The 24,572-nt window shown below is 39.5% G+C and overlaps 1 protein-coding gene across 9 annotated transcripts in view; it reads left to right on the top strand.

Moving 5' to 3' along the window:
• The window catches only part of ARB2A (ARB2 cotranscriptional regulator A), a 480,464-nt gene extending 456,542 nt beyond the window's left edge, over positions 1–23,922 (top strand). For all 9 annotated transcript variants that reach the window (XM_055233330.2, XM_055233328.2, XM_063612385.1 and 6 more), the window contains one exon: positions 20,555–23,922. In XM_055233330.2, the coding sequence (XP_055089305.1) occupies positions 20,555–20,697 (143 nt within the window). In that variant the 3' untranslated portion in view covers positions 20,698–23,922. The remainder of the gene's footprint in view (positions 1–20,554) is intronic.
• The last annotated feature ends 650 nt before the right edge of the window (positions 23,923–24,572 follow it).

Genomic DNA, 24,572 nt, shown 5'->3' with positions numbered 1-24,572 from the left:
TTTCATGGCCTCATAATTTTTTTTTTTTTTTTTTTTTTGAGTCGGCGTCTCCCTCTGTCGCCCAGGCTGGAGTGCAGTGGTGCGATCTAGGCTCACTGCAACCTCCACCTCCCGGGTTCAAGTAATTTTCCTGCCTCAGCCTCCCGAGTAGCTGGAATTACAGGCATACACCACCATGCCTGGCTAATTTTTGTATTTTTAGTAGAGATGGGGTTTCACCATGTTGATCAGGCTGGTCTCAAACTCCTGACTTTGTGATCCACCCGCCTCAGCCTCCAAAAGTGCTGGGATTACAGGCGTGAGCCACCACAGCTGGCATGGGCTTATAATTAAATTTAAAATGTTGCCTAGAGCCAGTATACAAAGCAAAGAAGTAGGAAATAATGTTTTCAACAAATTGTGTAACACATGTAAAATATACTTTACATCCATTACAATATCTCAAACCCCAAGATTGTAAATATTTACAGACCCAGAAGTAAATTTAATTCCAGAAGAGGGAAACTTAATTTCGTGAGCACTAATGATTTTCGCCCATGGGTCATCAGGACAGTGGCCAAATATATATATATATATATATATATATATATACACACACACACACATATATATATGTGTATATATATATACACATATATGTATATATATACACATATATGTGTATACACACATATGTATATATATACACACATATATGTATATATATACACATATATATGTGTATACACACATATGTATATATATACACATATATATGTGTATACACACACACACACACACCCCTATAGGAAAAGCCTAGTTAGAGTTTTGAAATGTCTATTTAGGATTGAGTTCAGTATCCATGTATCCATAAGGTAAGGATTATGATTGTAAACTTTTTTTTTTTTTTTGAGACGGAGTCTTGCTCTGTCGCCCAGGCTGGAGTGCAGTGGCATGATCTCGGCTCACTGTGACCTCTGCCTCACGGGTTCAAGCAATTCTCCTGCCTCAGCCTCCCGAGTAGCTGGGATTACAGCTATGCCCAGCTACTTTTAGTATTTTTAGTAGAGATCAGGTTTCACCATGTTGGCCAGGCTGGTCTCAAATTACTGACCTCAAGTGATCCCACTGCCTCAGTCTCCCAAAGTGCTGCTGAGATTACAGGCGTGAGCCACCACACCTGGCCAATTGCAAACAATTTTCATAACCCCTCCTGGCAATTGTTTAGCCATACCTGGTTGTGTTCAATTTTTTTCATAAATCAGTTTTTTTTGGTTTTTTTTTTGAGACAGAGTCTCGCACTGTCACCCGGGCTGGAGTCTGGAGTGCAGTGGCACAATCTTGGCTCACTGCAACCTCCACCTCCGCCTCCTGGATTCAAGCCATTCTATTGGCTCAGCCTCCGTAGTAGCTGGGATTACAGGTGCCCGCCACCATGCCCAGCTAATTTTTGTATTTTTAGTAGAGACGGGGTTTCACCGTGTTGGCTAGGCTGGTCTCGAACTCCCGACCTCGTGATTTGCCTGCCTCGGCCTCCCAAAGTGCTGGGATTACAGGCGTGAGCCACCACACCCAGCCCATAAATCAGTTCTTAGTGGGACTTTATATCAGTTTAACTGTACATGAATTCTCTGTATCCTGATACTTTGTTATATTATCCCAGGATTAAGTAGTCAATCCCATCTTACATGTTCTCATGTTATTTTCTAAACTAGTCAACAGTAGTAATTTGCTGCTTATATAACATGAATATATTATTTACTTTTAAATCAATGCATTTTTCTATTAATGGAAGATGTATTAGTGACGTAAAGTAAATAAGTTCAGGATCCTTTAAGAATTCTTGCCATGTGGAAGGCAGTTGCATTGTGGGATTTAAAAAAAAAAAAAAAAAAAAGACATTCAGAGAAGAAATGCTTTTGGGGAGAGAACTGGGAGTAAAATAGTGTAGTACCAGACAGAGTGAGAACAACTATAGACTTGGAGGCTAAATGTAACAAAAAATTGTCTATTTCTACATGATCTTAACTAGGATGAGAAGAAATCATAGTGTTAGGATCGTAACTGATTCTCCAGAAGCTAACAGAATCTGTCATATGGTGACAGGAACTTTCATGACCAGTAGTCAGCAACTGAAGGACATTACCTAACATAGCTAGGTCTTTTTGAAGTGCATCATTAAGAAATCAATCAAAAAAGAAAATATAGTACCTTGATGCCAGTTTTACATTGTTCATAATAATTTATGTGATATTTTATTCATCTCTTTAGTTAATGGTATAAATACATTGGAGGCATTTTGTTTATAGTTTAAAGTTTTCTTAAATTTATAATTGGAAGAAATAAAAGATGTAAGAATTACAAAGAAAAAAACAAAAGTGGAATTATTCATACATGATATGATTGTTTATTTAGGAAATTCAAAATCTACAGATAATTTTTTAGGATGAAAAAGATAATTTAGCAAGGTTGCTGGATGCAAAATCAGTACACAAAAATCAAATGCATTTTTTTTTTGAGACAGAGTTTCACTCTTATTGCCCAGGCTGGAGTGCAATGGCGCAATCTCGGCTCATCGCAACATCTGCCTCCTGGGTTCAAGTGATGTTCCTGCCTCAGCCTCCCTTGTAGCTGGAATTACAGGCATGCGCCACCACACCTGGCTAATTTTTTTTTTTTTTTTTTTTGTATTTTTAGTAGAGACAAGTTTCTCCATGTTGGTCAGGCTGGTCTCGAACTCCCAGCCTCAGGTGATCCGCCCGCCTCGGCCTCCCAAAGTGCTGGGATTACAGGCATGAGCCACTGCACCCGGCCTGCATTTCTATATGCCAACAACAAGTATAATGTTTAAAGATCCATTTATAGTAGCACCAACAAATATGCAGTATTAAAAAAAAAAGCTAAAAGACATATGTTCATAGATTTGATCAGTCAACATAATAAAGATGTCAATTTTCCACAAATTGATATATAAGTTTAACAGAATTCCTGTCAAAGTGCCAGCAAGATTTTTTTGTAGATGTAAAATTTTGAAGTCCCAAAGCTGCCCTCACTTCTAACATCAACTGCAAGTTTGGGCATCTCTAAGACCACCTTCAGATTTGGTAATTTGCCAGCACTCATTGAAAACTGTTACATTCAGTTACAGCTTACTACAGTGAAAAGATACCAATTAACATCAGCTAAGGAAGTGCCACATATGGCAATGTTTAGGAAAGTTCCAAGCATGACTTTCCAATTGTCCTCTCTCAGTTGAATCATGGACACCTCTGTCTTCTTCCAGCAACAGTGTTTGAGAATATATTTAGAATTCTAAATCTAGGAAGTTCATTGGAGGCTTGGTATCCAGAGTTTTTATTGGGATTCAGTTACTTTGACATGTTCACCACCCACATGGCAAACTTTAGTCTCCAGACCCTCCAAATGTCAACCTGATGGCAACACAGTCCAAAGGTTGAAATAAAGGAAGCCACTCATATCAGTCAGAACATTCCAAGGGCTAAGAGATTACTCCCCAGGTGCTGAGGGCGGCCAGGCCTCTCTTTGGGCAAGGTTAATCCTTTACAGCACAGTGGATATAGACAAAATTATTCTAAATTTCTATGTAAAGGCAAAGGATCTAGAATACTTAAAACAGTTTTTAAAAAGAAGAATAAAATATGACAAATCAGTCTACCTAATTTCAAGACTTATTACTGGCAAAGATGCAGAGAAACTGGATCGCTCATAGATTGCTGGAAGGAATATAAAGTGGCACAATGGACCTGGAAATAGTGGGCCAGTTTCTTGAAAAACTAAACACGAACTAAACATGCAACTAACGTACTACCTAGCCATTGCATTATTGCATTTATCCCAGAGAAACGAAGCAATGGAGTTTATCCCAGAGAAATTAAGATTTATGCTCACACAAAAACCTGTACGTGAATGTTTTAGCAGCTTTAGTCATAATAGCCAAAAAAAAAAAAAAAAAAAAAAAACCAAAAACCTAAACAACCCAAATGTCCTTCAAGAACAGGGCAATGGTTATGGTTAAACAAGCTATGGTGTATCTATACCATGGAATACTACTCAAAAATAAAAAGAAACAAACTGTTGACACAGAACAACCTAGATAAATCTTCGGAGAATTAAGCTGAATGAAAAAAGCCAATTCCAAAAGTTTACATGGTGTATGATTTCATTTATATAGCATTCTTGAAATGACAAAATTGTAGAAATGGAAAACAGATCAGTAGTTGCCAAGGGTTAAGGAGGGGAGTTGGGGGGAAGGAAGTGGGGGTGGCTATAAAATGGCAGTATATGACGAATCTTTGTGGTGATGGAAATGTTCTGTATCTTAAATGACATTGTCGGCATCACAATTGTCATACTGCACTGTGGCTTCACAAGATGTTACCATTGGAGAAAATGATAAAAGGAACACAAGACCCCTCAGTTATTTCTTATAACTGCATTTGAATCTACACTGTCTCAGGAAAATGTAATCATAAATACATGAATTAATGAATAAATGAGTCTAATATATGAAGTGCAAATCCTCTTTGGACAAAATGATAAAACTTTATTAAGAGGCATTAAAGAAGATCTAAATAAATGGCAAGATATATCATGTGGGTTAATTGGAAAACTCAGTGTGCTATAACAGACTGTTGTATATTCAGGCTGCTATAACAGACTGTGATAGACTAGGTGGGTTATAAACAACAGAAATTTATTTCCTACAGTTCTGAAGTCTGGGAAGTCTCAGACCAGGGAGCCAGCAGATTCAATGTCTGATGAGGGCCTGCTTTCTTTTTCATAGACAGTAATCTTTTCACTGTGTCTTCACAGGGAAGAAGGGGGGTGAAGGAGATCTCTGGGGTGACCTTTATAAGGGCAGTAATTCCACTCATGAGGTTTCTACCCTCATATCTTAATCACCTCCCAAAAGCCCCTTCTCCAGATACCACCACATGAGAGATTAGGTTTCAACATATGAATTCTGAGGAGAAACAAACATTCAGTGTATAGCACTCAGTATTTTAAATATATCAATTATCCCCAAATTGGTCTGTGGGCTTTAGAACAATTCCAAATCATTAAGTGACTGGGGTAATCTATACTGGCTAGTTTACCACCTATTTCCTTCCTCTTTCTAGTGGCCACAAAGCAAGATATATGCTTTTGAAAGTCTGTCAAAGCAATACAAAATTATGCTGCGCATACAGAAGTTCATATAATGATTTATCCATATATTCAGAATACCAATAGCTTTGTAAATTCACAAGTTTTTACTGTCATTATCTTCTGTAGGCTCCCACTTCCTTAACTTCAAAATGGGAATCATCATCAAATAATATAAAAGCCAAGTTTCTAAGTTTTTAATAACACTTGTAAGCATAAATTTTATGGTTAATTGTGTTTGTGAAACCTGTTTATACAACAAACATTTATAAACATTTACAAACATTTATAAAGCCTCAACTATGATTTCTGGGATAAATAATTTGGAGGCCTTCTCCCCAAATGATATGGCAATAAAACAAGGTATATCTCATACATGAAATGACTAGTAAAGCAAAGCAAGTACATGATAAGTTAATAGAAACTAGCCGGACGCAGTGGCTCATGCCTGTAATCTCAGCACTTTGGGAGACTGAGGTGGGCAGATCACCTGAGGTCAGGAGCTCGAGACCAGCCTGGCTAACATGGTGAAACCCTGTCTCTACCAAAAATACAAAAATTAACTAGGTGTGGTGGTACACGCCTGTACTCCCAGCTACTTGGGAGGCTGAGGCAGGAGGAGGTTGCAGTGAGCCAAGATTGCACCACTGCACTCCAGCCTGGGTAACAGAGCGAGACTCCATCTCACAAAAAAAAAAAAAAATTTTAGTATAAACTGTATAAAAAATACTGAAACATAAAGGGAGTAGTTGGTATGAGCTAAGGTTAATCAAAGAAGGCTTAGTAGAGGAAGTAAATATTGAAGTGGCTTTTAAAACAATTAGACATACATCTTCTGAAAATTTTTACTATCTCAATGCTTAACCTGTTTGTAAATATTGACTATATTAAGGCAAAATGTCAACAGTGTTACTTTACAGTGAAGGAACTTGGGGCCCTACAAAGCTCTTTGCTGAATGTGTTGAGAATATCAGAATCAGAAACTTGTACTTAGGGAAATAACTCTTTTATGGTTCTTTGCATTTTGTTGTTTAGTGCTATGTTACTTTGCAATCTTTTGGTAAAGTTACTTTTTAAAATGATAAAGAAAGCCAGGTGCGGTGGCTTATGCCTGTAATCCCAACACTTTGGGAGGCCAGGATTGGCGGATCACCTGAGGTCAGGAGTTCGAGAGCAGCCTGGCCAACATAGTGAAACCCCACCTCTACTAAAAATACAAAATTAGCCGAGCATGGTGGCACGCACCTGTAATCCCAGCTACTCGGGAGGCTGATACAGGAGAAACACTTGAACCCAGGATGTGGGGTTGCAGTGAGCCAAGATCGTGCCCTTGCACTCCAGCCTGGGCAACAAGAGCAAAACTCCATCTCAAAAAAAAAAAAAGAAAAGAAAAGAAAATGAGAAAGGAAAAGAGTCTCAGTTTTATATTTGATATATTTCCATCTGCATTTAAAGTTCGGCCAAGTCAACTACATCTTGGGAATACAAGCTCATGAACACTTAAAGTTTGACTTTCTGTGAGTTCTCAGTGCTAGCACTAAAACTCTTTGATGCTAGTAAATTGTATTTACTAATAAGCACAACATTTTAGCTAAAGAGATCTGGAGGATCTTTGAGTATCTGTCAGTGTTTATCAATTAGTCAGTATGGACTATGGCGATCTGAGTCCACCTCATCAGTTTGTTGGAGAAGGCAAGAAATATACTCTACTTTCTTCAGCTTTTCTTTTTTTTTCCTGTGGTGTTTTTTTTTTCTTTTTTTTCTTTTTTGAGACAGAGTCTCACTGTCACCAGGCTGTAGTGCCATGGTGTGATCTCGGCTCACTGCAACCTCCGCCTCCCGGGTTCCAGCAATTCTCCCCACTCAGCCTCCCAAGTAGCTGGGACTACAGGCCTGCACCACCACGCCCAGCTAATTTTTGTATTTTTAGTAGAGACGGGGTTTCACTGTGTTGGCCAGGATGGTCTCGATCTCGTGACCTCGTGATCCACCCGCCTTAGCTTCCCAAAGTGCTGGGATTACAGGCGTGAGCCATGGCGCCTGGCCAGGAATTTCTTCTTAACTCTGAGAGCTAGCATACACTTCAATATAAGGTAGATTTGCAACCAAGCCCAGTGGTTCATGACTGTAATCCCAGCACTTTGGGAGGCTGAGGCGGGCAGATCGCTTGAGCCCAGGAGTTCAAGACCAGCCTGGGCAGCATGGCAAAACCCCATCTCTACAATCCTGCTACTCGGGAAGCTGAGGTAAGAGGATTTCTTGAGCCTTGGAGGCAGAGGCTGCAGTGAGCCATGATTGCGCCCCTGTACTCCAGCCTGGGTGACAGAGCAATACCTTGTCTCAAATATATATAGACAGGGTAGATTTATCAATCTTTGTTGAAGATGAGTAAAGTCTGACCCCTACCTTCAAAAACTTTATTATAGTAATCTCGTCTCTGACTGGATTTTAGAATCAAAAGAAACACAGGTATCTATTCCTTGCGATTTGCTTTTATCAGTGTGGGCCTGGGCATTGCTTTATAATTTTAAAGACACATAAGCTAATACAGAAACGTAAGACAGCATATGTTGAGTAGATAAAGATGTTTAATAAAGAATTTGAAAAGGCTTAAGGAATGTCAATGGAACTGGACCTGACAGGATAGGGGATACTTATAGAAGCAGAGTTGAGGTTATGATAAACCTAGAAAAGGAGGCTGGAGCCAGAGAATAGAAGGCCTTAAGCCTAATTAAGAAATTTCTACCTAATTTGATATAATGAGGAGACACTGGATATTTTGAAGCATAGGAAGAGGTGTGTGACACAAATGATAGCTTACAATTTTTCATTTGGTAGCAGGACACAAGATCAAAGGGGAGAGACTGAAGACTGAAAGTAAAATCCGTTAGGAGGGATTTCTGAACTCTAAATGATCTACCATTAAATCTAGATCACTGTGGCCGGGCGCGGTGGCTCACGCTTGTAATCCCAGCACTTTGGGAGGCCGAGGCGGGCGGATCACGAGGTCAGGAGATCGAGACCACGGTGAAACCCCGTTTCTACTAAAAATACAAAAAAAATTAGCCGGGCGTGGTGGCAGGCGCCTGTAGTCCCAGCTACTCGGAGAGGCTGAGGCAGGAGAATGGCGTGAACCCGGGAGGCGGAGCTTGCAGTGAGCCGAGATTGCGCCACTGCACTCCAGCCTGGGCGACAGAGCGAGACTCCATCTCAAAAAAAAAAAAAAAATCTAGATCACTCTCGATTGCAGAGGGAATGGAAAGGAAGAAAAAAACTTTCATGAGGTTTAATTGTCAGAATTTATTAACTGATTGGATCAGGAGGCAGCAAACAAGAGAGAAAAATCAAAGATGACTCAGGCTGTGAGGTAGAGTAGCTAAGAGAATGCTGTGACCATCTGTAGAAGTGAAGAACTCAGTAGAAGAGCCTGCCTGGAGGGTAGGCCCACCAGTTACCTCTGGACTGATTGCAGAAATGGAATATTATGACAGTGTATTCCCCATCCCAATACCTTACCACCACACACAACAGTCCTAAGGGCCGAGAAACCAGAGGTATCAGAGTATATGACAGAAGCAGAATTGTTAGCAAAATGTTATTTCTAGTTCAACTCCATTTTTTAATTCACTACCTTCAAATATTGTTTTACTAGGCTTTCTTTCAACTCCTACTTCATATTACTATTGCTACAGATTGATTTTATTCCTCATATGTGAGTTAGCAGTAACTGAATTTTTGTACTCTGAGCCGTGTAAAGGAGAGTCCCAGAGAATGCTCTAGAGGCAGGATGAATTGGTAAATGCAGTCAGGAAGGGTTAAATTCATCCTTCTGACCCCGTAACTCATTCTCTACATACCAGCCAGTGTACTCTTACAATGCTAGTCTGTTTATATTTCTCCCCTGATTAAAACCCTGTAAACAGATCTTCCAATGAACTTGGAATAAAACCCTTCAGTATGACTTGCAAGATTTCACATGGCCTGGAGAATGCACATCTCTCTGAATCATCTGACACCACTTTCCCCTCACCCACCATGTTCCAGTCCCACTAACCTTTTGAGTTCCTCAACCATGACAACTTCTTTCCTCCTTAGAGCCCCTGCACTTGTTCTTCCACAACTCTGCCTAAAGCACTCTGCCCACAGACTTTCACCTGGCTCCTTATTGCCACTCAGGTCTCAGGTCAAAAGTGTTCTTCACCCAGTTGAAACCGATGGCCTTCTTTCTCCTTCCCACCTCATCCTCCCCTTCATTCTCTTCACATCCCCTATTGGGTTTTCTTCTTAGTACTTCTAACTCTCTGAAGTTTGCACGTTCATTGGTTTACTTTTTATTTGTTGTCATTTTCCCCTATCAAGTGTGCAGAGCCCTTATATTCTCTGCTCACCACTGCACCCCCAGCACCAAGAAACAGTGCCTGGCATACAATGAATGCATGTACAAATTAGTCAATCACAGGAATTCTGAGAAAACTCTCTCTCCACACAATATATCCTTTATAATAGAATTCACAATTGAGAAAGGAGGAGGGCCATAGATTTGGATATTCGAACTAGTAAATTCACATTTTTGTTTTGCTTTGAAATAAGGAGAACATTTTGCAATTCATTGTCTCATTCTTCCCTGCGCTAGCTTCTCTCTCTCTCACTCTCTCTCTCCCCCCTCCCCTCTCCCCCTCTCCCTCCCTCCCCCCCCGCCACATCTTGTCTCTCAAATTGGCAGCCATAGGTACCCAGCTGAGCAGAGAGGGGAAGGTGGGAGGAAAAGCCTGATAAGATATCTGTAAAGTTCTACCAGCCCTTTTCAACAGTGTTATTTTACAATGAAGGAACTTGGGGCCCAGTAAAGCTCTTTGCTAAGTGTGTTGGGACTATTAGAATCAGAAACGTGTTCTTAGGGAAGTAACTACTTTGTGATTCTTTGCTTGTGATTCCCTTGTTTACTTCTATGCTAACTTACAATCTTTTAGTAAAGTTACTTTTGAAAATGACAAAGGGAAACTGGAAAGGGAGGTTTTGCCCAGGCTTGAGCTGAAGTTTTAATGGGAAACAGTGTAACCCTGGAGGCAAGACTTTGTGGCAACAGTGAGAGTAGTATGTGAGATAAGACAAGAGTTAAAACCAAATAAAACATTTATATAACAGCTGTCTAGATTTTATAGGCAATCAAAGTAACAAAAATGCATCCACTTTTTATTGTCTGGGAGAAGGTTGATTAGAGAAGCCAGCCAAGGTTGAAAGTCAGAGACCCACAGCAAGGCAGGCTGTCTACTGCACCTCAAGGATAAATTTACGGCCTGGCATGGTGGCTCATGCCTGTAATCTCAGCACTTTGGGAGGTTGAGGTGGGTGGATCACCTGAGCTCAGGAATTCGAGACCAGCCTGGCCAACATGGAGAAACCCTGTCTCTACTAAAAATACAAAAATTAGCCAGGCATGGTGGTGCACGCCTGTAGTCCCAACTGCTTGGGAGGCTGAGGCAGGAGGATTGCTTGGACCTCGGAGGTCGAGGCTGGCAGTGAGCTAAGATCACACCATTGCACTCCAGCCTGGGTGACAAAGCAAGACCGTCTTAAAGGAAAAAAAAAAAGGAATAAGTTTACTTCCCAAAGTTATTTCCCTGGGCTCAAACAATTCTCTCACCTCAGCCTCCAAGTAGTTGGGACTACAGGTGCATGCCACCGCGCCTGGCTAATTTTTTTGTATTTTTGGTAGAGAGGGCATTTTGCAATGTTGCCCAGCCTGGCCTCCAACTCCTGAGTTCAGGAGATTCGCCCCACCTCAGCCTCTCAAAGTACTGAGATAACAGGCCCCGCACCCGGCTTCCCTGAGTCTTAAACTGCCCCAAGTTCCACTGCGCCCCCACTACACCCTCTTGTACCACCCCCACACTTCGCCAGATGAGAATTACTTGGCAGAAAAGGAGTTAGAGGAAAGGATAGGTTGTGCCAGAAGCCGCAAATGACCCAAAGTCTCCGCTGCTGATTTTGTGTCTTTCTTTTAGCCTATTATCTCTGGTCAAACTTGACTTCTTGCCTTTACTGTCTCAATACAATCTCAACTTTAAAGGGCTTGCAACTGTGTTAGCAATGGAAAGAGACTTGCTTGTATCTTATGCAGGTAATTCAACAAGGCATTGTAACATGTTTTCTGAGCTGCACTTGGCATTTTCCTTACACAATCTCGGTGCACACCCCACCACGCCCCATTCACTACTCCCAGTGTGGCCGGCTCATACCTGTCCCTTCTAACTGGGAGGATTTCCAGTAGAAGCCCTTCTTTGTGCAAATATTAGTAACTGTGTATTTCATTTTTTCAAAAAGGATATTGTTCTTAGAAGCTCTAGAATTCATTTTTAAGTGAATTTTAGTAGTTATATTTTATTTCTTTTTAGAAGGCACATTATTTTTCAGTGTTCTGATATTTCTCTGATTCTTTATAGCTTTCTAAAAATAACTGCTGTTAAGCCCGTAAGTTCATTAGTTAATCCCAATGGGACTCAATAACGCATATTACAGATCTCCTGATTTTTATATATTAGATTTTCTCAAGAATTCCCTTACCTGTTATTATCAACACAGCTATATTGACAGGGTCTTCATTACTTCCTAATTGCCCATACTTCTTTTTCTTGTTAAAGATCAATTTTCAAAATCAAGCCTTGTCATTTTGAAAATATCATAGACATACTATCCTGTTAATATTAATGTGTTTCATATCTTTCTAGTTTCCTGCCTCCTTTATCATAGTAATTTACAAAGTTTATTCATTACCTTTTTCTTTAAAAATGTATTCTTTTGTGGGGGGCAGGGTGAGAGGGTGGGGCACATGTTTGGGTTTTTTCTCCCTGGAACAAAGATATAAAAAATGATCTTTCATATTCAAAGGTGAACAATTGATATTCCCTATTCTAAGCCAAACCCTAGGATGTAAATTATGTGTAGATTCTTAAAATTACAGGCATACCTTGTTTTATTGAGCGTCACGTTATCACACTTTGCAGATATTGCATTTTTTACAAATTGAAGATTTGCAGCAACCCTGTGTCAAGGAAGCCTGTTACCGCCCTTTCAAAAACAAAATCAGCATGTGCTTACTTTGTGTCTCTATGTCACATTTTTTTCAATTCTTGCACTATTTCAGACCTTTTCTTTATTTTTATATTTGTTATGTGTATGTGATCTTTGATGTTAATATTATAACTATTTTGGGGCACTAAGAATCATGCCCATAGAAGATGGCAAAGTTAATTGATAATTGTAGTGTATACTCTGATTGCTCCTTGGACTGGCCATTCCACCATCTCTTACCCTCTCCTCAGGCCTCCCTATTCCATGAGACGCAATATTGAAATTAGGCCAGTTAATAATCCTACAATGGCCTCTAAGTGTTCAAGTGAAAGGAAGAGTCTCACATCTCTCACTTTCCATCTAAAGATGAAAATGATTAAACTTAATGAGGAAGGCGTGTCAAAAGCCAGGACAGGCTGAAAGCTAGGCCTCTTGCAAAACAGTTGACCAAGTTGTGAATGCAATGAAAAAGTTTTTGAAGGAAATTAAAAGTGCCACTCCAGTGAACACATGAATGATAAGAAAGCAAAACAAACTTATTGCTGATCTGCAGAAAGTTTGAGTAGTCTGGATAGAAGATCAAAAAAGCCATAACATTCCGTTAGGCCAAAGCTTAATCCAGAGCAAGACCCTAACTTTCTTCAATTCTGTGAAGGCTGAGAGAGATGAAGAAGCTGCAGAAGAAAAGTTGGAAGCTAGAAGAGGTTGGTTCATGAGATTTAAGGAAAGAAGCCATCTCCAGAACATAAAAGCACAAGGTGAAGCAGCAAGTACTGCTGTATAAGCTATAGCAAGTTATCCAGAAGATCTAGCTAAGACCATTGATGAAGGTGGCTACACTAAACAACAGATTTTCAATGTAGATGAAACAGTCATCTATTGGAAGAAGATGCCATCTAGGACTTTCACAGCTAGAAAGGATAAGTCAATGCCTGGCTTCAAAGCTTCAAAGGACAGGGTAACTCTCTTGTTAGGGGCTAATGAAGCGGATGACTTTAAGTTGAAGCCAATACTCATTTACCACTTTAAAAATCCTAGGGCCTTAAAAATTATGCTACATTGGCTGGGCGCTGTGGCTCACGCCTGTAATCTCAGCACTCTGGGAGGCCGAGGTGGGAGGATCATGAAGTCAAGAGATCGAGACCATCTTGGTCAACATGGTGAGACTCCATCTCTACTAAAAATACAAAAATTAGCCGGGCGTGGTGGCACATGCCTGTGGTCCCAGCTGCCCAGGAGGCTGAGGCAGGAGAATCACTTGAACCCAGGAGGTGGAGGTTGCAGTGAGCCAAGATCACACCAGCCTGGGTGACAGAGTGAGACTCCATCTCAAAAAAAAAAAAAAAAAATTATGCTACATCTACTGTGCCTGCACTCTATGCATGGAACAACAGAGTCTGGATGACAGCACATTTGTTTACCGCATAGGTTAGTGAATGTTGTAAGCCCACTGTTGAGACCTACTGCTCAGAAAAAAAAAGAATCCTCTCAAAATATTATCACTCCTTGACAGTACACTTGGTTACCCAAGAGTTCTGATGGAGATGTACAAGAAAATTCATGTTGTTTTCATTCCTGCTAACACAACATTCATTCTGCAGCCCATGGACCAAGGAGTAGTTTCAACTTTCAAGTCTCATTATTTAAGAAATACATTTTGTGGCCAGGCATGGTGGCTCATGCCTGTAATCCCACCACTTTGGGAAGCCAAGGCGGGCAGATCACGAGGTCAGGAGTTCAAGACCAGCCTGACCAACGTGGTGAAACCCTGTCTCTAAAAACACAAAAATTAGCTGGGCGTGGTGGTGCGCACCTGTAATCCCAGCTACTCAGGAAGCTGAGGCAGGAGAATGGCTTGAACCTGGGAGGCAGAGGTTGCAGTGAGCCGAGATCGTGCCTACTGCACTCCAGCAGTAGGTGACAGAGTGAGACGCCATCTCAAAAAAAAAAAAAAAAAGACATTTTGTAAGGCTATAGCTGCCAGGGATAGTGATTCCTCTGATGGATCTGGGTACAGTCAATTGAGAGCCTTCTGGAAAAGATTCACCATTCTAGCTTCTATTAAGAACATTTGTGATTCATGGGAGGAGGTCAGAATATCAATAAGAACAAGAGTTTGGAAGAAGTTGATTCCAGCACTCATGGATGAACATCTTTGAGGGATTCAAGATTCAGTAAAGGAAGTAAACTGCAGATGTGGTAGAAATAGCAAAAGAACCAGAATTAGAAGTGGAACCTGAAGATGTGGCTGAATTGCTGCAATCTCATGATCAAACATTAAGAGATGAGGAGTTATTTCTTATGGATGAGCTAAGAATGTGGTTTCTTGAGATGGAATGTACTCCTGGTGAAGGTGCTGTAAACATTGTTGAAATGACAACAAAGAATTTTGAATATTGCGTAAACTTAGTTGATAAAACAGTGGCAAGGTTTGAAAGGATTGACTAATTTTGAAAGAAGTTCTACTGTGGGTAAAATGCTGTCAAACAACATTACATGCTACAGAGAAATCTTTCAGGAAAGGAAGGGTCAATCAATGCAGCAAACTACATCATTGTCTTATTTTAAGAAATTACCACAACCACCTTGATCTTTAGCAATCATCACTGTGACCAGTCAGCAGCCATCAACATGGAAGCAAGACCCTCCACCAGCAAAATAATTGCAACTTTCTAAAAACTCAGATGATCATTAGCATTTTTAGCAATAAAGCATGTTTTAATTAAGGTACGTACAATGTCTTTTTAGACATAATGCTTTTGCACACTTAGTAGACTGGAGCATAGTGTAAACATAACTTTTATATCCACTGTGAAACCAAAAAAATGTGTGATTCACCTAATTGCACTGTTCACTTTATTGGGGTGGTCTGTAACCAAACCCACGATATCTTCAAGGTATGCCTGTATTCCATGACCTTTTGGTCTAGGACCATGTAAGATACAGTGACTAACAATAATTATAAGAGTGAATAGCAGATGAAGAAATTCTTCTAAATTATCTTTTTGGTGATGTTACTCTACACTCAGATTGTTCTTCAGTCTTTTTACTGTTTACCAGTAAACCTTATCTCTGGAAAATCTGATTAGTATGTGTGTGTGCATGTGTGTGTGTGATATCATTTGAAGAATGATTATTTGCTTTACCAGAAAATTATTCACTTTATTAAGGGATTCATTGAAAAGGTAAATAACCCATGTCTTCATTTAAAAATAGATTTCATTAACAGAAATTATATTCCCATATAACTTTAAGACATCTACTGCATAAAATGACGTACAGCTTCAAAATAATATACATCTGCCAAAGTAAACATCAGGATTTTGGCTGCTAACTCAGTAGCATACTTTGATTACTTTTTGCCCCTGCCCCCACAAAAATACTTCTAAACACTAAGATCAAGTAAAGAGGAGTGTGGGCAGGGTTGATGTATAAGAAACACTTGAATCAGAGTCATTCACAGGCAGAAGTAAGGGGAATAGATAAGACAGAAGATGCAGTAATGTTTTCATCTCTCTTAGCCTATTCTTTGCTATTCCACTCTCATTGCTGTTTTTAACCATTTTTTCTAAATGCTATTACTTGAATATAGCCTCCCTCTTTGTCAGTTCTATTACAAGGCACTTTTTCTTAAATATGTAGTCTTTTGGGAAAACAAATGACACATTTTAGCAATTTGATCTTTCTCATATGATTTATAGTCTCATTCTTGATTCTTAAAGTTTCTAATCTTTTTCACCACTTTTGCTATTTTCACGCCTTTAAAATTTGCTACAGTTCATTTTTTAAAACAAGTGATGATAAGTCAAGGATATTCAGGGTAGTATTTTCATTGGATGATCCCCTGCCTTTTAGTCACTTCACAATGAATAACATCATTGACAAGTGGCATTTGTGGAAGAAACATAAGAAAAATGAAAAATAGGTATTTTCTGCTCTGTACAAGGATAAAAGAGATAGCTAGAGTAGGGTTCAGATTATTGGAAGAATTAATCTCTAATATAGTAAGAAGGAATTAACTATTCATTTTTATTTAAGCTGACCTTTGATTACCTACTATTATAACAAATATTATGCCGTGCTTTTACTGCCCTGAAATAAATTCTACAGATAACATAATCTACCTACTTATGAGATTGTTAAATCTTTGTAATGCTGTAGTTAACATGTAGAAGGAATAAAAGTAATTCATAATAAAATAATATGGATTTCAATATTTAAAGTGCTTAGGCAAACCTACATGAGAAGACATAATAAAGTAGTCAGATACTTGGTCCTATGCATGGAATCATCATGAATTTGACAGCTACAGATGCGAGCTGATACAGGTATGCTTATTGGCAACTCAAGTACCATGGGCATGGTGCCATCAGTTATGACATTTTTTTCATATGGTAAACCACTCTTGGTAAGACTCTGAAAAACATAAAATGCACAACCCTTTCGATTTACATGGTAGTTGTATTCCTGGAAAATTCAGTATATAGTAAAATCATGCAAAAAGTATTTTAAGATTATCTGTAAAACATATTTAAATTCTAATCCATATAATTATAAACAGGTTTTCAACTACATGAATAGCTGCTGAACATGTGAAAATCATGTGGGCTGCAGAACAATTCCGTACTGCCTTGCAAATTACAGGATATCCACTATCCCTGACCTTCTCCCAATAAATGCCAATAACACCTTCCAATCATCTTGACCACTGAAAATATCCCTGCAAATTTCCAAAATGCCTCCAGAGGCCATTATCATCTCCATTAAGAACCACTGATTGAAACTTAGCAAAGTTATTTTTTTGTAATGAAGTGCTGTGATCCTTTACATTTTACTTTTATACTGAATTGATGTTATAGACTAGGAAACTGAATTCACTCCAAAGGTGAATTATCCAGTTAGACCAAACCTGCCACTCCTAAATGATACCAAAATCATTCCTTGAGAACTTGGCAGATATTTAATGTGGATAAACCTTTTACTCCTTATATTTTGTGAACCTCTCTAAATTACGAAAATTATGGGTTTGAAAAGTGGAGACTTTTGATCAGGGTAAAGTGGTGGCAGTGAAAAGACTAGACCTTGACCATAAAACCATGTTTTTTTCCTTCAAATAACAAGGTTAGTGCTAAATAAACTAGTTTCCCTGTGACTTCTACATCATTGCATTTTATTAATAAATGGCTGCTTTTTTGATTGACCTAAACTTCTACCTTTTATATCCTTTTATGAACAAATAATGTAATGGTCTAGTGTTTCTGTACTGATGGAATAAAAAGCACCCCACTTAATGTCCCCTAAAGTGATGTATTTTTTAAGTACTAGAAACCTGCTCTCAAAAGTTTCTATTCACTGAACATTGTCATGGATAGAGTTTCATATTCATCTGTAAATATTTTCACAGAACTTTGGACCTAAATTTTTGAAAATGGTCTCCAAACACATTCTTGAAATGTATATATGCAGTCCCAGATAGACAAGTAATTATTCAACATCCAAATGGTATTTTAAAAATCATTAAAAATCTACTTCCAAAAATTTAGAAAAGACATTTTTATATTACATATTCATGTTATCATTCCTTAGTTTAGGGAGAATTCTCTCCCTTCCACTCCATTCTCTGTAATTCAGTTGCTAACCTACCTTATTACCTTTACTCCTAGCAATTTCCCTTCCTCTGACAGAAGCACACATTCTCATTATTTATACTCTTAAATTACAAGAGTAAATGTTGAGAGCCAGTGCAAGTATTCAGTTATCTCAGGGACTCTGATCTTTTCGGTCCAGGACTAATCAAGCAGAGAGTCATCAAAAGCTAAAACTAAAAAGCTTTTGTAGTCATTTTATCACCAGGGAAATCTGTTCATCCTTCAGAAGGATTGTTAGCAGTAAAGAAGAAATAAAGGAGTTAAAATTGCTTCAGACCGTTGACTCCTTAGGTCCCTCTAGATTCATAGATTGAATTGGTTTCAAGGGGTGGGAGGAATTATGAGGGGAATTCCCTGAGAAAGCTTACAAATTGATCATAGCCTTAGTAACACTAGTAGGTGTAAGTGTGATCACTATGGAGGAAATGCCAAATGTGGCTGGAAGCTTGGGAAATGGTTAGGAAAAGAGACAATTAACACCTTTTTTTTTTTTTTTTTTGGCTTATTGTATTTGGGTATGGGTGTTGCCATGTAGTATGCATCTGAGAATGCTCTTTCAAAATGAATTATAATTGATTTTAAAATGTCTTACCATTATAAGTGCAACTGTGTAGTTATTACTGACGTGAAACTAGGGTTGCAAACACTATAGAATAGAGACACACATTTGATAACCCTGTCCAGAAACTGGTCCTCCTAGATCTACCCACAAATATCATTTAAAGCAGGTATGTCTGAGCATATGCTCACTTAGGTTTGGAAAATATAAATGCCTCCAAATTCAAAAGAATCCTTTAAGATTGTCATTTGAATAAATCAGTAAAAATATAATAATATCTAGATGTTATGTATTATAACACCTATTGATGCAAGCAGGCATATATATATAATTTTCCCCCAAGAATTCTATGAAGAATTGTCAAAATCCACCTAGCACTTTAGGATTTAACAAGATAAACCTACACTCATCCCTCCTTCCTATTAAGTAACAATGAATTTTGCCCAAAATGAGTAAGCAAATAAAATGACCTCATTTTTAGTCTGAATACAGTAGCGTTGGGGGATATGACTTTAATACTGGGTCTTAGTTTCAAATTCAGGTTCATGAGGCCAATCTGCAGAGGAAAGGATAGAGAGAATCCTTGGGAGGGCACCGATAAAGAGAGGGGGGTTCTCTAGTAGGGCCAGCTCCCACAGCTAAGTCAGGCACAGACTGTAGCTTTCTGCTCTCTGGCCGACAGCAGCCATAGCATCCTTATTGTTGTAACTCCTAGATTGTGATACTGTCACAAAACTGTTGCTAGGCAACAAATGTGGTTACCAGGTCTCAGCGAATAGCTGAAGGGGAAAGCAAAGTGTTGCACCATTGTAGAGTAACCATAGCAATGACCTACTATTACAGACTAAAGAATTATCATTAACAATGTTAAAGTATCAGACTGAGGCCCTGAATCCAGAGACTTCCAAGCGGTATCTCTCTGCATAATTGAGTGATCTAGGAAGAGATTTCAACCGTTTAAAAGCTATTCACTCCTTATTTCTGTGGAAGTCTTTGTAATTATTTTAATTTTTAATTTTAAAAAATGCTCATTTATGAAGCCACTGGTAAAATGCTACATAAGCCATCACAGGGAGTCAAAAATAGATAAATGTATTTCCTCATCTGTTCTTATGCCTGCATCCGTGTTATCCGCTGCCTGTGTTAAACTGAAGGTCCATTTGATTTGAAAACATGCTGTACATTAGTATTACATCAAAACCACAGAGAGAAGCTGTAGTAAAATAAAATAACCCCATAAATTGACAGCTAACCTGCATTTTCTAAGTTGAATTCCTCCTGACAAAATGGGAGGCCTAAATGCTCTTTTAGTAGTCACTGCTTTGAAACCTTTTTTTTAGCTGTTCTAAATTTGCCCCTTAAAATCTGTAAAAATGTCGCCCGCCAGGACACTTCAAGGCATAATCCCTTTTGAATGTGGTCCTTCATTAAGCGTCCCGTATGATTTGGTCCCAGTGACCTAGCTGAGGTAATCGTGTCTAACAGCACAGCTTCCGGGAGAGGCAAGAAAAATCCTTCCCCCTTCCCCTCCACACCACCCCCTTGGGAAGCAAGGAAAGAGGCGCTGTGGGGTGAATGGCAGCCGATCCCGCACGCAGGGGAAACCAATCCCCGCGCGCTCCGAGTGTCGGGAGTGGGTGGTTTCCCGGAGGGAGAGGGAGTGGCCCTTCCCGCCCAGCGCTTCCATTGGCCCGGAGAGGCGGAGGCCTCGGGCGGCTAGCCGCGCCTCGGGCGACCCCGGGACAGATCCGGGCCGCGTCCCCGCGTTGGGAAAGGGATGGGGACTCAGGCCGGAGACGCCTAGACGCCGCGGATAGCGAAGTCTGAGTTCCTCTGAGCCAGGGGGCAAGTGACCCCGTAGCCCTAGTTGTGCCCTGAGAGTCGGCTGGCCAGCGCCCGCGAGGGGGCGGGGGTCCTGGCTGAGGGGCGGGGCGCGGGCGGCTGAGGCGGGGCGCGGGCGGCTGAGGCGGGGCGCAGGCGGGAGGGGAGGGGCGGGGCGCAGGCGGGAGGGGAGGGGAGGGGAGAGGAGGGACGGGGTGGTCGGGAGCCGGGGCTCGGCCTAGACCTCGCCGCCGTCACCGCGTCCGGGCCCGCGTGGCCACCTGGTAACCGAATGTGTGGTTCTTTGCAGGCACCGACCGTCACGAGCTAACTTCCTGGAAGAGCTTCCCTTCTATTTTCAAATTCTTTACTGAAGCCTCAGAGGCCAAGACCAGCTCCCTGAAGCCGGCTGTTACGCGCCGCTCGCACCGCATCAAGCACGAAGAGCTGTAAGAGGAGCGAGCGCAACAGGGGAGGCCGCCCTGGCGCACGCACCTGCACGCCTCCTCACTGCTTGTGTCGTCGAGCGGACTCCCAGCCCCTCATTAGATTGTTTTCTTCCCAGAGCACAGGGTCGTGATATATACATCTAAATAGCGTTTTGCATTATTTCTAGATGAGTGCAACTGTCAAAGCAATATGGGTTCACTGGTCGTGCTTCCTGCGGGCTGAGCGCGGGCTGAGCGCTGCCAGTCAGCGCTCAGATTAAGGCTGACAGCGCCCTGCCTGGCGCGGCCCGCGAGGCTCTAATTGCCCTGACGGAGACCGCGCGGGCGCTGCGGGTCGGGCGGCGTCGGCGCGGTCCTAGCGCCCGCCGTAGCGCAGCCGCTGCTGCTTCCCCCTCCTTAATCATGTCCATCTTTCCCCGCTCTCAACTGGAGCAAACTTTTATTCCAGACTTCAGATTTCCATTTTAACTAGGTTTGTCACCGAGGGCATCTTATTACCCACCTCTTTTTTTTTTTTTTTTTAGGAAGTTCCACACACCCACTCCAAAGCCGATTTCAAATTCAGAACCTGAATGCCATGATGTACCATGTAGTTTGGGGAGTGCAAATTGTTCTCTCCCTGTTTTCATTTCGGGACCAGAAAAAAAAAAAAAAACTTTGCATAAAAATTATAAAGTACTGAATCCACATTACTGCTGAAAATCCTTTTGCCAGCTGATTGTGAGAGTTTACACAAGTCTCTGATTTCAGAAGAGACTGTTAAAACCAAAACAATGATGGGCAGCTCTTTTAAGTGTAGGTGTGAAAGGTCCCATTTTCAATGGAATTTCCAACTGTTATCACTGGGATTGACTTTACTTTTTAAACACATAATGTGTACTGAGTGGCATTGTAATTTAGATATAACACACTTAAGTTTTGCTTTTTAAATCTCTCTGTGGAGAAAGATTGTTGTTAATCCTTTCCAGAATGATCTATTCTGAGCTTTCCTGGAGTTAGGCCCTTCTAGGGAGAGAATTTTTTTATTGTCATCAGGAAACTAAACCTATGTGCTCTGCAGCCTTTTTCTTCAGAAAGGCTAAGTGGGGCTAAAATTATCCTTTTAGTTTTCTGCTTTAACAAGAAGAGAAGGACTTGGTGTTAAAGAATTTCTTCTCTCAGTCCAATGGTATAATTTTTAGCACTCTGCTTCCTCTGTAGGATTTAGCCCTGCAGTTTGAACAATGAAATATTTTAATCCAGCTAAGATGTGGCCAACACTGTGAAATACAGGAGATGTTAAGGTTTTGCTGACTTTTAGATTAAAATCTTAAAATTTCACATTATATTTTAATTACTTGACAAGTTTAATTAGCTAGTAAAAATTGTTTCTAATAGATGAGAACATGAATTTAATAGTTTTCATCCTTTTTTAAAGTGTGTGCAACAATTAATATGCCTGCCTTATTTGAGGACATGATAAAATGTACCCAAAATGACTTAGAACTGTGTAATGCCTCAGAAAAGTAACTTAAAATCAACCACTTCGTGCTTAAATGTTTTTATATTATGAACCGATTTCAACAAGTTTTAAAGCTGTTGATATCTCATTGCTGTGTTTGACATACAAGTACATGCATTAGTTCTATAGTCTTAATTATGACAAATTAAAGATGTTTTTTGAGTGGTCAGGTATGCGTATGTTTTGGTGTTACTTAAGCAAAATCAACTATATAGGAGGAAAAATCAAAATGGCATTTTATTCAGCTACTGGATGGCTTAAAATGAGTAAACCCCAACAACGTCAAGCACATTTGTCTGTGATATTGACCCTTTTTATCCAATCGTTACTATTTTAGAAGTAGTGCTGAACTGTGTAAAATAATGGTATCTTCCAGTGAGAGATTCAAGAATTGATGTGAATTGAATATATTTTTCAAGGTATTATAAATTGTGTCGTGTTTTCAGTATATGAAAATGTTGACAGGAAACAATTTTATAGCATTTATAAAAAACTAACACTTGTGCAATGCTAAATTTGCGACGCTTCTGCACCTGAATTAGAGCAAAATAAATATGCTCAGTTTATAAACCAAATCACTGCTATTCCTTCTCTCAAATCATCTCTCCTCTTTTTAAACCTTTACTTATAACTAGAATAAATCACTATTTAATTGCTTCTAATACTTTAAAACTGCTGGGTGGTTAGGCCTTGTTTAACTATTTATAGAGAGCTATTTGCAAACTTAAGTTGTGTAAATGTAATTTCTACTTGTGAATCTGAGCTGTAGCAGCCCAGAGGGAGCTAGGCAAACTATTCCAGACCACCAACTGATAAGTGATCAGATTCTTTGTAATGTAGGATTTTTTAACCTGTTGATTATGGGTTTGTTGATATAAATGTAATAATGTCCACCTTGATTTTCCTGGAGTAACAACCAGCAGTTGGTAGTAGCCCACCTGCATGAGGGCGGCCAGTGTTAACAATATTTTTGTTCTGATCTTCTTCTCCATTTTTGTTTCCTCAAACAGGTTTTTAGGAGAGTGGAGATTTAAAGTCAGGATGCGGGCTTTTTATTTTAATTATATACTTAATTCTTAGAACAAGTAGAATGGGAAAGGAGTGACTGATAAATCTAAGATTCAAAATAGTCCTGTCGAAACTTAAAGGCCAGATTATTGCTTTGGAGCTTTCTGTAGATACCAGCCATCCAGTTGTTAAATGTTTTCATGGATATTTGAAAAGAAGACCATGTACTTGTAATAATTGTTCTTTTCTCGAGTTTCTGCCTTGTGCTTTGACCTGGATTGCATTATTATTGTTTATGCAAAGTAAAAAAAAGGAAAGCACAAGCTTTTCCTGCATATTATATTTCCATTTCCATTTTAAAATAAAAACAATTTTCCCAAGAACAGCGGTGTTATTATTCTTGCTTAGAAGAATTCTTGCTTATTCCCCAATTGCATAGAGATTTTTTAAAGCAAAAACATAAAAGGAAAGATGAGACAGCGTCCATCAATATTTTAAACCTTCTGGCTGCTTTTTATTTCTGTTAGTATTGCTGTAAGGTAATATCCTAACTTCAGTTGAGTCACTATTTGGCTTGCACCTTTTACAAAGCTAACATTTCTAAGAGAGTCGTTTTTAATATCTAAAATATCTCCTTAGCAAGGAAATCTGAACAACCTATCATTAAACTGTTGTTTATAAAATAAACTTGAATATGCCATAAATAAATGTGTTTTCCAAGAGGAGTCTGGTGAGTTTAAGTTGCCTCCAAGTTCGTGTATATAGGTTCTTGATATACTGTGTTCAATCTGAAAATAACTTACATTTCTTTTACAGCTTTCTTAAAACCTTTAGCCCCTTTCAGAGATATGCTAACTATATTATCCATGCTAATAAGTTAGATTTTGTTTGTTTCTCTGGATTATCTGCAGTTCAGTCCAAACACATATGTGTCTCTTGTTACAATCATATTTTTTACTGTTAACTGAAAGGTTCCTGTTGGTGTCTGTAATCCTAATTCATTTAAGAAAGAGTACTACTACAGAAAGTGTAAAAATTTCTCAAAAACTTTCCACATGCCTCTGTGGAGAAAAAAAAAAATGTCTTTAAATAAATGTGAGACACTCTCATCTTTGAAATATGGGTGGCAAAAAGGGGGATGATGTTGGTGGTTATTTTATTATTACTTATTAGTGGCCGTAATAATATAAAATAAAAGACTCCAGGAGGTACTCCCTTTCAAAAATTGAATACTTTCCTTCCTTCCTTATATAGAATGACTGAGTGGGAGTCTCTTGAATTGTTCGTCTTCCTTTTATCTAATATTCTATTAATCTCCAAAAAGATCAGTTTGAGTCTGGGAAAGGGTTTTTAATCAACACTTCACAGAG

Source organism: Symphalangus syndactylus, chromosome 11 (genome assembly GCF_028878055.3).
Source record: "Symphalangus syndactylus isolate Jambi chromosome 11, NHGRI_mSymSyn1-v2.1_pri, whole genome shotgun sequence".
NCBI classification, from domain to species: Eukaryota; Metazoa; Chordata; class Mammalia; order Primates; family Hylobatidae; genus Symphalangus; species Symphalangus syndactylus.
The sequence above is the reverse complement of the archived record's forward strand: the minus strand, read 5'-3'. Positions and strand labels throughout refer to the sequence as shown.